Below are 15,339 nucleotides of genomic sequence, written 5' to 3'. Positions count from 1 at the left end.
ACGGTCTAGCCAGATAAGCAGTGTTTACAGCTCCCACATGGGTTGTCACCCAGCTTTCCAATTGCAATCCTGCCAAGTTATGCAGCGATACTCCGCCATCCCCATCACTAAACAGATTTGCCATTTCACAGTCTGGGAAAACTTGATGACAGCCCATTGGGAGAAAAAAATGGATTCTATTTTTACTAGATACAGATGTTACTATTGACAAATCAGCCTAGTTGTACAGCCATGTATATAGGCCACATCTATCTAACCAGACAGATCTGGTCCTGGGATTTGGGATAAATGTATTGTATTAAAGTGCTTGTTATACAATGACTGTGCATTGCGTTTGCTTCCTATGTCGGTCACTTACGTTCCTCAACACTTCTACCATTATCCAGGAGAAAGCAATAGCAGACATTGTGTTACTTGTGGAGCTATTGTTACCTTATATTCACACCAATGTCAGAAATGGCCATCACATGGCTACATTAAAGGAGTATTCCCATGACGCTTGTTCACTAACCTGCAGGCTGTTGTGCTCTCTTCACTTCCTGCTTTCCTGCACATAGGTGGGCGGGGTTTCACTTGCACGGGATTGGTTGTAAATGAATTACCACAGTGTGAAGCTGATGTAGCAGAGCTGGATTTGAGTCAGTTTGCATTACATACAGAGGTAATGGACTCCCTATCTCAGCCCTTATCAGCCAAATTCAATTAAACCGACTGATAAGAGCTCAAAAATCCCGGAGCTCTCCGCTTCTTAAAAGACACAAACAGCTCAGAGCTGCTCCCAGTCCCTCCCTCCCCCCTGAGAGCAGGCAGCTACATCACTTGACCAATGAGCAGATAATCCCAAGGGTCATAGAAACGAGTGTAAACAATGAAGTGAATAAATTAAGATAGCGGCCAAACAAAGCAGTTTTGATAAAGCAATGCATTTAGGAAAAGTCTTAAATCCACATAAACTAGCAGTATAGATAGGATCCTTGTGATGGGACAACCTTTAATTTCTGCACCCAAAATGCTAATTCTTAACTGGAGCAAATAGTCTGAGGTCTCCCACCTGACAATAGAGAAACTACTTTGCATTTTGGGTGCTGAGATTAACAGAAGTGATTGCTCAGTAATGGTGAGGGCATAGAAAAATTGCTTCTGTGCCAGAATCAGTGGATCAGCACCTATTAAAGAATGCATTTGGAGTTGAAGATGGCGGAGGTGGTGACAGGTCCTTTTTAGCTGCAGACCTATCATTTTATGCATGAGTAAGGGTCTAAGATTAGGAAGGCTGGTAATGTTTTAGTCTCAATAACCCATTTATTGGTGGGGCCTAAAGCACGTGGCACATTGGGACTGATTTATCAAGCCCCTGTGCCATTTTAGTGGTGTGAAAAGGTTGAAGATCTTGTGGTTGTAACTTTTAATGCCCACTTGCTACAAAAATTCTATGTCGCTTCTGCCACTTTCTGAAAAGGTATTTGTAGGGTCAGTATCATACTTATCATCATTTATGCCACTATTTTGACATCTACGGCAATTATAAGCCAGCACATATTTCAGTGTAGGTGCATGGCCCACCAGAGATGCTCCGGATTTAGGTGTGTACCCCTTCTGTTGGTGCAGGGATCCCTCCACTGTGCCTAGATAATCCTGGCATGTAAAGCTATTACCATATGCCATATTTTATGGTTACTACATGGCACTGTTATATGGACACCACTATTACTTGGCTACTTTATGTGGGTATTATATGGCAATTGTATGTGAGCACTGTGGCTAGGATTATGTTTATGGAATACCAAGATTTTTTTACCACTCGGCTCCTTGGACGTAAATCCATTACTGACTCAGGACATTTACTGTATACTATAAGTGAATTGATCTGAAAAGATGACCAGGAGTCATTCACAAGGTGTTGCGAACCCAATCCTTCTTCAGTTTATGGAAATAGGGGCAAGAATAGTAAAAAGTCATCGAAGGCTCATCTCGTCATTGCATTCACTACTAACATTGTCCTTACATTACTACTGTAATTCCACAATACACAGAAGGAAAAAAAATCTTCCACACAAAGACAATGTTCAGATCCTGGGAAGTGATCCAAGAATATGATATGATTTATCGACTTTATCTCTTGCATGTTTAGTTAAGGCAGCATCTGACTTTTAACTTGCCTGCTTGGTTTGCAGTATATTTGCTCCTAATACTTGGATATAAAAGTATTCTCGGCTCCATCTTCTCTTAATCAAAGACCTCGAGGAGAATATTCAGTGTATGCTTAGTGATCGCTGAAGTCAATCTCACTCCATATGCAGAGCACTGCTCGATCAGTCATATGGAGAGGCTACACATAGTCACAGACCCCTCATAGGCCTGCATGGTCTAATGCATTTATAGCGCACCTCCACTTTATATGAATTAATATCGTATGTGAATATAGGACACTTTGTGATATATCTTATTAAAGAAATACATTTCTTTATTAGGCCTCTCCCCTCTTTTATTTTCACTAAGACTGTTTATAGCAACTGTGCCATCTTTAGCCTCACACACAGAAGTCTATGGAGAGGGGAGGGGAAGAAGGAAGCTTTATTGCTTCATTCTATACAATGGTAGATTGTTATAGAGTAGCAGAGTGTGGCAGGTGCAGTTATCTGTGGTTTTCTTCCAGCAGCTTCCTCCTCTCTCCATAGATTTCTATGTAAAAAGTAGCTCAGGCTGATAGGTGGTGAAGGAAACAAATTTCTTTAATAAAACATATTGTAGAGTTCCTTATATTCCCCTGTAGTATTCATTTATGTTTTACATTTGGAAGTACATGTTACCTATACGCACACACACACACATATATATACACACGCTAATATACACAATGTCAACAGAAAAACTATATATATATATATATATATATATATATTTATTTATTTATATATATTAATGCACTGGGATAGTTGAATCGTACATGAATTCCATAGTGGGAAAGAGAAAAATTACATAAATATTCATAATTTTTTTAAAAATAAATAAATAAAACATAAAAAAGTAAACTAATTATCTGGAATTTTTTTTAACCTTTTTACGAGAGAAAGAAAAAATTAACACGCATATAAAGTTTAAAATTCTAATGACCTGGATATAATTATCACATTATTTATCCTGTACAGAGAATAACAGAATTGCTCTTTTTTTGTCCCTCTCTCCTAAAAAAAAATAGGGAGATAAAAATGAATAAATTGTAAATGAATAAAAATTACAATTCTACAAAAAATACTAGTCCCGAACAGTTCATTGTTATATAAATAGAATTCAAAGAACAATGTGAAAATTGGCATGTTTCTAAACTCAATAAAAATGTATAAAAGTGACACATTATAGTACACTAAGGGGGCATTCGCACGGAGTAACGTGGCATTGATTCTGACACGATAACTCGTGTCAGAATCAGTGCTGCAAAACAGAATCTCATTGACTACAATGGGTTCCATTTAACGCGAATAACACGTTGAAATCAATGGGAGGCTTTTTAACCTACTGATTTCAATGTATTACACGTGTTGTAGTCAATGGGATTCTGTTTTGCAGCGCTGATTCTTACGTGAGTTATCGTGTCAGAATCAACGCTGCATTACTCTGTGTGAATACCCCCTAAGTATCCTAAATTTGTGCCTTAAAAAATAAAACTTATCCCACAAAAATTAAGCTCTCATACTATGTGAACAGAAAAACTATGGAAAGAAAAAAAAATGCTGCATTCTCCAAGAGTTAAAATTGGCCGTTATGGAAACACAGCTTTTTTTGTTGCAGATTTTGTTGCAGTTTTTTTTGTGCCAAAGCCAAGAATGGGTACAAAGGGAATGGGAGATATCTAGGAAGTTCTTATACTTCTACCTTCTGCTCAATCTACTCCTGGCTTTGGCTCAAAAAATTTGCAACAAAAAAACCTGCATTTCCGCAACATGGGGTGTCAACCTTATGAAGCGTTGATGCAATGTTCATCAAACGTGTTCTCAACCATTCCATTTCCTTGCACGTGTCACCACTGAAATGGTCATGCTCTATTTGTGTCCGCTTTCATGGATCCCGCCTTACACTGAAATGTATGGGGAGATATGTGAAAATTGACCATGTTGCACCTCTTTCGTGTGACTCTATCCTATTTATGTAGGACCCTGCAGTAAGTCAATGACATTTACAAGGTGAATCTCGTCTACCTCTTTTTGTGCACATTTTCCCATGCAGAATGCGGATTTTGTCACTGACTATTTCTTTTGTCATAAATCTTGGTAAACACGCCTGCCATCATAATGGGGCCGCCAGCAGGAAATGTATCATCATTAGGTTGATGTCCTAACAAGATGGCTTCTGACTGTGTACACATCAAGAGATAAGCAGCTTTTTTTTCTCTTTTTTTCTGTCCTGATTAGTCGGACCCCCTCTATAGTGTAACCTAAGACGCATTGGTGTAATGTAATTCCTCCTCGCTATCGTGTATTCTGTGGTGTTAGAGTTTGCCACCCACAATAAGTTACAACTTAAGTCAGCGCCATCTACATGTCCTTGGTATTTGTTACAGTGCAGGTAGTTTTCAACTATTAGGTCTTGCAATGTCAGAGAAACCCAACGCTCTCCGCCATCTTAGATTATTGACTGGTGAACTAACCCCCGTCCCCCATTGAAATAATTACAAGTGATATTTCATAGTGCTATCTGTCATCCGCTGTCTGCGGTAGTAAATGTTAGCGATTTCAGTCTGTTGTGTGCTGTACAAGTTCAGCCTGTACTCCCGGGACTGACCTATAAATACGATTCTTAGCAATAGCCATTTTTGGTGATTAATCTTCCTCTGAATTCTGTTTGTCATAGGGAGAGATTCCTAATTATGATACGTCACTTGTGATTTAGGTGCGGTTGATGTTGCGGATTCTTCTGTTACTTTTTTCCATTCTTAGTAACTACATATTACAGATAATAATTACATCTCCAAACCCAATACAGATTCATTATCGAGTGCTTCATATGCAATGTATGGAAACTCAAGACACAAAACAGAAGGTGCCTCGTGTATGACTAGATGATACCAGCACATTAACCCCTTAGTTTTTTGTTTTTGACTCCCCGTCTCCCCATAACTTCTTAGAGCAAAATGGGAGCTTAATGTTTGTAGGACAAATTGTACTTTGTAATGGTACCATTTATTATTCCGTGTGATGTTCTGGGAAACTGGAAAAATTTCAGAATGGGGTGGAATTGGAGAAAAAGTGTATTTCTATCTTATGGGCATTGCTGTATAATACACTGTCTACCAATAAGTATTTGGACACCCATGCAAATGAAGATATCTGCGCTCGTGATGTACGTCATGCCTTCCGCCGTTAAATAGCAAACAGCACTGGCATTAGTGCAATGGCATTAGTCGCATGCAAGATGCCACGAAGTGCAGAGTTGTCCGATTTCGAGAAAAGGGTATTTGTGGGGTACCACAGAAATGGTCGATCCTTAAGGGACATAGCAAGCGAACTGAATTACCCAAAATCAACAGTGGCCTATGTGATTATGAAGTGGAAGGTGAACGGTGATTGTCGGAATGTGCCCCGAGTCGGCAGACCCCCGAAACTGGGAGATAGAGAGCGACGAGTGCTGGCCAGAGATAGTATTAGCTTGATGTGATGCAATTCCAGAGGAGGAGCAAAGCACTTGCAACTGTCTATAGATAAATATTGCACGTCAGGTCCCGCCCCCAGTGCACTTCCAGGCTGATTTAGATTATTTCTGCATAGCGTTGCTATTGGTTTGAGAGATATCTTGGACCTGTCAGCCCCCCTTCATTATGGTAATCTAAATAAGAATACGGAGTCATTTACCATGATTTTTATATCCTCTGGAATTTCATCGATTTTATCTATGTAAATATATATGTTAATTCCTGCGCCGTTACACAACACGAATTTCCATATTATAATTTATGAGCAGGAATATTAATCAAAATAACAACAAAATAGAAGTCGAATAAATGTCAAACTCCACCATAACGCAGCCCAGCATGAGCGCTACGATACACGCCGCCGAATGAAAATGACTTTTTTTCCTTGTAGATTTTGGCAATGAAAGTATATTTTTAAATATCAACCCGTTTTCCAGACGAAAAGTGATTTTGGGATCATTTCCCAGATATCTGTCATTTATTTTAATAAAATGTTTATTATTGTAGACTAAGAATATTTTTTTTACATAGACTTCAAAAATTTAAAGGAGTTTTCCATTTGATAAAATGATGTTATATCGCTAGGACCCCCACAGATCCCAAAAATGAAGGAGATGAAGCGCCTCCCCATCTCTGCTTTTCCCCAGCACACTGGCCTCACTTTTTGTAGGAATTCTGCAGCACAACCCCATTCGTGTGAGGTTTGACCCCCATTTATAAAGTGATGACATATCCTAATAATATACCATCATGTTATAAACGGACAAACCCATTTAGTGATGTTTTGGGTCAATATGTATTGCCCTACAATTCCAAACATGCACCTGTATTTGGATATGGCTAGGGGATTTTAGGTGCTGCCATGCGCTTCACATGAATGGGGACATGGTCAAACCTATTGGGAGCACTTTGATACTCAGAAGAGGTGTGTCCATACCCATAGGGGCATTGCTTTGCCCAAAGAGTTTTTGTTCGTCTGGATTCTGCTTGTCAAATGTTGGCAACTATACATTTGTTTTATACTATATTATATATTCTGCATGGTGCCCTCTATACTTATAATGCTGTAGCTTAGAAATATCCCATCTCCCATAAGTTCTCTTTTTTGTGATATCCTGACGTATACCAGACAAACAATGGCAAAATGCTAAAAGTATTGTATATGACATAATATGAACATAGAGTAGCTTTACTGTACCCATGTAGTCCACATGCAATGCCTGCAAAGTGGCCTAGTATCTATAGTCATACAGTTTCCATATGATACCTGACAAAACATAGCCAGGAGCGTGCCGTATGGTCCAGATGGTCCTCAGACATAAAGCAGCCAATGTTTACCTCCTCCTCACTCCCTCACTGAGAATAGATTCTCTCCAGACACGGGCAAGTTGGTAATGTCTGACTAGTTGTCATGACTAAGTTTACCTCTTGGTACTTTTGAGACTAACTTGGGGGCTGGTGTTGCACTTTTGAAAAACACTTGACATTTTTGACACTTGGGGCGCGTGATAATGTTTGTGCATACAGTATGATGCCCCCTTAATGTCTCCACACATTATAAAACCACCTTAGTACCTCCACACCATATAATGTACCCAACACAGCATAATGTGTCCTTTGGGTCCCCACATGGTTTATTGCCCTATTGGTGTCCCCAAACTATATAAGGCCCCCATAGTGCTCCCACACTATACAATGAAATCTTAGTGGCCTCCACATAGTATAGCGCCACCCTGTGTGTATCACCAAGAACTGCCTTTCTCAGGGAGTACATGTAAAATACTGAAAAGCACAGGTCTGCGCTCACTGGTAGGTCTTGAATAATGGCAGGAAAATCAAATGTCGTAGCAGAAGGCAGGTTCTTTTTATTGTAAAACAATTAAAAGGCACGACGCGTTTCGGACCACCACGAGTCCTTTTTCAAGTGCAGGTGTAGCTGAGTCAGCCGGTGGATAAACACCGCTATTATTAACCAATTCCAGACCTCGTAGTACCTAGTTACTTAACTTCTAAGTATCCTCTTCCTGCCTAGTTACTTAGTTGCTATGTACATAACCCCTGATTAGTTGTTATAAGGATAGGTCATCAATATCAGAATCCTGTAGAACTCCTTTAATGGTCTGGTGCCCTTACGGACACTTCACCCTCTATCAGCAAGACGGGGAATAAGTATCTGATATCTTTTTTACTGATAACAAGTGAAATATAAGACTGGTGTTAAAGAATTTGCCGATAAAATCACTTCTATATTTATCCATAAATGTCTTGTTTCAAGAGATCAGTAAGAGAAAAGAGATTCCAGTTTCTAAAATTGATGGGAAAGATTTGATGTAAGTTAAACATCTTTGTGATCTCCTATGATAACATTATTAACTAGAAATCTGAGATAGCGGAAGCCGTTCTGTCGCTCTTTGATGTCTTCTAAGCTCTCACATCTTAGACTCTTTGAAGGTAAGATTCATGGATGATAAAATAAAGGAACAACAAGAAAGCCTAGAAGGGTCTCAATAACATAAGAAGTTCTATTAAATATGCTCATTATGGGATTGTCAAAGGGGTTTTCTGGGACTCTGATACATTGGTATTAGATTGGTACCAGTGGTGAAGCATGTACGGTAGATGAGTGCTATGGCCTCTTCACTTGACCGATACAATGTGTAGCGGAGCAGTTTGGTTTTATAGCTCAGCACCATTCACTTGAATGTGATGTCACTTCCTAATAAGAAGAAGTGGAGCTCAGTATCACAGTCCTGGATCATACCAATGCCATGACTGATACCATCTGCAAGGTTGCTTAAAATTCATTTCAGATGTATTAGGACAATGTGAAAGTGTAAATGGCGTCTGGATACATGGCTGGTCTCCTGGATAACAATGTGCTTTCTATTTCAGGTCAGATTTCAGTTGAAGGATTTATGCGATATCTGAGCGGAGAAGAAAATGGAGTTGTTCCACCTGAGAAACTGGATTTAAATGAAGATATGTCTCAACCTCTCTCTCATTATTTCATTAATTCCTCGCACAACACCTACCTCACAGGTCAGGATTTTTAGCCCATTATCCATGTATTTTCTCATTGTGTGATATGTCCTAAATTTAACAAATTATATAAACTCTTTACTTTTCTTACCAAATTATTTCAGGGCCTTGACAGTACAAGGCTGTGATAGATAATGGTCAGGGCTGCGTTCCACTGAGCTGTAAGGTCCGCCCTTATGACAGTGCAGGGATATTGGTGCTAAAACTAACCGCAACAATATCTCTGACACCCGAACACATACCAGTGTTTCCGCAACGTGGGGCCTCATCCAAAATGTTTTTAACCACTTTCGGACTGCCCATAGACTATAAATGTCCAGAACGTGGTTGCCGTTTTCTGACAGGACATACCGGTACATCCAATCAGAACACAGCAGCTGCACAAGATCATGCAGCTGCTGATACTGGGAGGCCACTGTAACTTCAGCCGGAGCTCCCAGAGAGAAGGCAGGGAAAGTTTATTACCTTCCCTGCTTTCTCGATCTCAATGAGCGCTGTATACACAGCTATGGGCGCCGCCATGATGCAGCCGCCCTCTAACCCAGTGGTCACGTGATCCGCCGGTGTCAGTGTCTTACAAGAGCTGCTGAGTCCTACAGGACCCAGATCAGCTCTGTAAGCTGTGCATACAATGTGCAGGAGGCTGGATTCCTCCTGCAACTGGGGCTAAATGTACCAGACCCAATTGCAGGGGAAATCAGAACTCTAAGGGCCCCTTCACACGGAGTTTACGCTCCGCTGATTCAGACATGTATACACGAGCGCTTCAAAACACATCTCATTCACTTTAATGGGAGCACGCGTGAACTGATCAGATGTCCCCAAAGGTCTCTTATGACCTTATGGGACACAATCTGAAAAAAATAAAATAAAATAAAAAAACGAATAGAAAAGTTTAAAAATAATGTTAATAAAATAATTAAAAATAAATAAATAATACGCCAATAAAACGCCTCTATTAAAGGTTATAGCCCCACCACCGACGACACCATATAAAATAAAAATTACTGTAACGGAGAGGAAAGACAATTTTATAAAGTTTTTCAGTAGCACTTTGTGTTATTAAATAAAAATAAAAAAAAGATAAGTCTATATTTTCCCAGGTATAAAGTAAAATTAAAACACATTCAAAAATAAAAACAACATAAAAATAAAGCCCTATGTGTCCCCCAAAAAAGACGCAAAAATGTGTTGAATGAGACATAGGAGAAAAACGTTACAGCCCTCAAAACCACACATACAAAAAAAAAACCTAAAATGTGTCTGGTCCTGGACCACAAATTGACCCGGTACTGAAGTGGTTAAAAAGAAATTGCCTATATTAGACAATAGCTTTTTGTTAGATGAGTCTCCTGACATCAGGGGGGAGCTAGAGTGGATGCCCCAAAGGCTTCACTACAATATAAGAATACACCAGTATTATAGATAGAACATGATAAGTGGGGGGCCCAGTTTTACACTGAGACACAGGAGCTTAAAGGGATCCTATCATTAGAATCCCTTTTTTTTCTAACCAACATGTAGGAATAGCCTTAAGAAAGGCTATTCTTCTCCTACCTTTAGATGTCTTTTCCTCACCGCCGTTTTGTAGATATTTCGTTTTCCGTCTTTATGCAAATGAGTTCTTTCGCAGCACTGGGGGCGGGCCCCAGTGCTCAATCAGCACTGGGAGCGTCCCCAGTGCTGCGAGAGAACTCTCCAGCGCCGCCTCCATCTTCTTCAGGAACCGGCCTCTACGCGTCATCTTCCCGCTTGGCTTTCAATCTTCTACGCAAGTGCAATTGGCTATGCGCGCGGCCATTTTTTTGTGGCCGCTTACTACAAGAGCATGCGTAGAGTATTGAAAGCCAGGCCGGAAGACGACGCGTAGAGACCGGTTCCTGAAGAGGATGGAGGTGGCACTGGAGAGTTCTCATTTGCATAAAGTCGGAAAACGGAATATCTACCGAACAGAAGCGTGGAGAAGACATCTAAAGGTAGGAGAAGAATAGCCCTTCTTAAGGCTATTCCTACGTGTTAGTTAGAAATAAAGGGATTCTAATGATAGGATCCCTTTAAAATTCCATCTCTACCTGACATGAGGTTGACCAGGGGTCTAACTAAAGACCTTGGGACCAGAAGGGACCCAGTGACTACTCTGTCACATAATGATATCACAGATATTTCTATACAGTAACCTCACAGCTGGTACATCATCAGGTTTTTCTGTCCATGTTCTGTGACGTTGTCCCTTTAATGTCTGTTTTACACTGTAGTTTAGAATATTGAAAGCTTCACATCTTCTTTATACATTGAGACAAATGAATATAAAAACTCTCCTAAAACATGAAGATGATGTCATAATGATATTAACAGAGCATAAAAGCAAAGATCAACTAAACATATGTTCTAACATCTGCCACATGACACTGATATCTTAATAACGCCAGTTGTAAATGGCCTACATAGAGGGACTTGCAATGTAACATCAGGCAGAGAAAAAAGCGAAATAATAATAATAATAATAATATAAGAAAAAAATAGAAGTAATAATGCTATTAATAATAATAATAATAATAATAATAATAATAAATAGTAATAATAATGGGATCAATAATAATAATAAATATCAATAATAATAATAATAATAATAATGACATCAATAATAATAATAATAATAATAATAATAATAATAAATATCAATAATAATAATAGTAATAAATAGCAATAATAATAATAAAATGAAAAAAACTGAAAAAAGTTCCGGTCATGAACCAAGACAATTTCCCGGTCAGAACCTACATAGAGGTGTATACAGGGAGTCTGGAGAGATCTGCGGAGCCTATAAACAGATTTCTATATTCTATAACAGTATTTATCCAAGATGTGACAAAAATAAAATCTTCTTATAACAATATGTAAAGTGCTTTTATCTTTAGCAGACCCGGCATGTCCATGGATCCATCTATATGGCAGTCATGTGATGTAATATTTCTCCTGCCGTTGTATGGATTTCTGCCTTGTTATTTCAGAAACCTTTAGTAATATACTGTGATGTTCGGATCAATTAGAATTGATTTTGTCATTGTGTATACAGTAGTTTATTTTACCAGTCTGCGGTTATCTATGGGGCTCTAGCTAGAGATTATGTTTGGTTAATATATTGTAGCCTATGTGGGGAGGGTAGCTCGATAGTAGCAGTGGTGCAGACCAGGCAAACAGGTTTATTTAAAAAAAACAGTAAAATAAATAAAACTTCACGTCAGGCAAAAAAATGAACAAAATAATATTCAGCCTAAACTTCAGGAAAAAGAACGTTAAACAAAACCCTGCTCGTCCGAGCTCTAACTCTTACAGAATAAGGCTAACAATATGTGTGGCTTATGTCCGGCCACACGATCAAACAAAAGACAAGTCCCAGTTTGGTCTCACCAAAACTCAGCTCTCCAGGATAGACCCAGGCACTTCATCTCCTGAAGTGCAGGCTCTGCATCCTTTTGTGGCCTAGTAATGAGCCTATGACCCACATCTGGGGCTGAGGCCTTCTGAAGACCTGCCCTGGGCCAGACATATGGCATAAATCTGGGGGAGATATATTGGGACTCCATCACTCTGCCTGTCATCTTCTCACATATTACACACATATATTGAGAGTCTCTGGTGCATTGGGGCACTTGTGGGACAGATTCTCCTGCCTGTTTTACCCTTGGCTTAAAAAGATTAGGTCACCATATTGCCTGGCATTTACCCAGGTTTGCTTGGTTCTTCTGCCGGTGTAATATTAGATAGATACTGTGAATGAAAGCCATTAATATTGTCCATCTGGTCTCCATAAGACCCCTGAAGGTGTCCAGTATTATCTAATTTATTATCATTTCTGGCACATTTCCCTCCAGGATCACAGCCTGGTGCTTCTGCCAACCATGACATTGATAATCATTAATTTCCTCCAATGTCTTTTCTTGGACCGTTCCTATTAAGCTCTGCAATACCAGGGACACCCTATAGGCTGTGCATTTCGGAGATGCTCTGACCCGGTCACATCACATTTTAGCCAGTAGATTAGATTCATAGGCTCGCTAATTTTTCTTCCATCTGACACATAAAACTTCCTGCACTGACTTCCCTTCCTGCCTGATAAATCCCACCCATTGACCGCTGTCATTGTAATATATATATTGGATGCACACAATTGCATATTGGCATATGAAGCCAATGAGCTATAGGCGATGTGTCCTGTAAGTCACCGTCCAGTGATCAGGGCTATGACATCCATTACAATATAGACTTCCATTAGAGCCGGAGCTTGACGATTTGTCTCTTTAGAATAATTACCATCCAGATGACGGAACGAGAACATATTTCACTGTGTTTGTATCAGCCGAGCCGACTCATCAGGGGATAGCATAATCTGTTCTCTTTTCAGCTGACGCTCTTATTTTCACTTTTTACCCTGTGTACGACATCGAATTTTGGGCAAAACATTTCCCAAATTATTTCTGGCGCGTACTTTACATGCAGCCAGCAAATAGGAGACAGCTGGCATGTAATTGGAGGAAATTAATAGGTGAGAAACATGCATTTTAATATTGTCAGAAATAGATTTCGCTCTTCCATATCATGAGAATCACAGTAAGAAAAATGAAATCAGAGCTGGGACTTTGTTCTTAGGACTGGGATGTTTTTATTGTATTAAAATGCGCACAAATCTTTTCAGTATGTGCAATTCTATTTTGAGAAACTGGATGATGGGAATGTCAAATTAACCCCTTAAAACTGGCCAAGGTTTGTGATAGAACTATCGCTTGTTCATGAAAGTATATGGGGTCTTGTTTTTGTGGGATGAGCTGTAGTTTTTATTGGTACCATATAGAAAATTGAAATTTTTTTTGTGCTTCTCTGGGGAAGGGTCTAAGCAGGGGCGTAACTACCGGGGTAGCAGCTGCCACAGGGCCCGGGACATTAGGGGGCCCGGCAACAGCCGCTACCGCTGCATTTTTTTCCTTAATAGGCCGTTACCTCCAGCCGGTAACGGGCCCTATTTACTTACCAATCCTGGCAGGGCCCGAGATCAATAAGTGACGCCACGACCCCCGAGTATAATGATCGGAGGCCTGGGAGAGGTAAGAGAAAATAAAAAACACTGTTACTTACCTCTTCGCACTCCGGGCAGAATTTGTGTCATGTCCCGGCCATCATTGAAGATGGCCGACACCACCGAGGACTGCAGTAGAGCCGGAGATAGGTAAATAACAGTGTTTTTTATGTTTTTATCCCCCTTTGGTCTCCAATTATTATACTCTGGAGTCTGAAAAGACCCCAGAGTATAATAATTGTTCATGGATGTCCACAATGGGGCATAATACAGTGTGCAGGGCCACTATGCTCATAATAGTGTGTGCAGGGGCCCACAATGGGGCATAATAGTGTGTGCAGGGGCCACTATGGGGCATAATAGTGTGTGCAGGGGCCACTATGGGGCATAATAGAGCACGCAGGAATGCGGGGTGGGGGTCAGTTTGGGTCTTCGCTGTCGGTCAGGGAGGGAAGGGGGGCATGTCAAAAGTTCGCATGTAATATACCCTAATCCAGAACAGCTGGACTCCATAAATCCTATAAGCACTATAAGGGCTTATATCTTTGGAATAGCTGAATGGATTTGGATGCACAAAACACCATAATGTTCAGGGTGACTGCACCGATCAGATGATTTATGTCATGTCACTGGGCTTTTTACACCTGATGACAGGTCTTCTTTAAATACATTTGGGTTAAGCTAAATGCAAACTCATGTGTAGTAAACCAAGTACACATTGAATCCTAAATTTAGTGACACATTTATAAAGAAGGCCTCAGTGATCTGGATTGTCTGGCTTGTCGTATGGTTTTATTAAGAAATCAATGACTTCAGAGGAAGAGAACAAATCTTATAATGACTCTTTTGCGTTTCAGCGGGGCAGCTGGCCGGTAACTCCTCGGTAGAGATGTATCGGCAAGTGCTGTTAGCCGGATGCCGCTGTGTAGAATTGGATTGCTGGAAGGGTCGCACCGCAGAAGAAGAGCCGGTGATCACACATGGATTCACCATGACCACTGAGATATCTTTTAAGGTACATGATCTCTTTTGCAATGAGAATATTAAATAGCTACATTTTCCTAGCCATATGATAAGGACACATATCATTATGTTCTCACAAGGCAGATTATAAGAGTGGGACATTGGTAGGACGATAAGGAATGCACCATGTTATACCTGACATATATGTTACACCTACACCGCTTATCTAAGGAGAAAGCAATTACCGTATAAGTCACTGCAGATTATTGTGTATCTCACGGTGATACAGTCACCGCTACAGCTCAGGTCTCCATTGTACATGGTCCCTCCATTGTAAAGGTATTGACATTACCTAACACAAGTGTCTAGAAAGTCAATCACTGTTAATGAAGAAGTCACTCCAGTCTCTAGGAGGGTGCAAGAATGGTGAGAAGGAGGAAATAAGCCATCAACATGTTCCAATTTATTTATGCAAAGACGAGGATACAATTCTATTGGTCATAACAATGAAGGTCTTGCACTCAACTTGGATTTAGGACCGTCTTCCAGGTGTGACACAGTCATAGTATACTGCCTG

At 40.1% G+C, this 15,339-nt stretch overlaps 1 protein-coding gene across 1 annotated transcript in view; it reads left to right on the top strand.

Moving 5' to 3' along the window:
• Positions 1-15,339, top strand: part of PLCB1 (phospholipase C beta 1) — a 480,198-nt gene that overhangs the window by 333,877 nt on the left and 130,982 nt on the right. Inside the window, exons 10-11 of the mRNA XM_075267398.1 lie at positions 8,579-8,725; positions 14,657-14,814. Of these exons, the coding sequence (XP_075123499.1) occupies positions 8,579-8,725; positions 14,657-14,814 (305 nt within the window). The remainder of the gene's footprint in view (positions 1-8,578; positions 8,726-14,656; positions 14,815-15,339) is intronic.

Source organism: Leptodactylus fuscus, chromosome 3 (assembly GCF_031893055.1).
Source record: "Leptodactylus fuscus isolate aLepFus1 chromosome 3, aLepFus1.hap2, whole genome shotgun sequence".
Lineage (NCBI taxonomy): Eukaryota > Metazoa > Chordata > Amphibia > Anura > Leptodactylidae > Leptodactylus > Leptodactylus fuscus.
The sequence above is the reverse complement of the archived record's forward strand: the minus strand, read 5'-3'. Positions and strand labels throughout refer to the sequence as shown.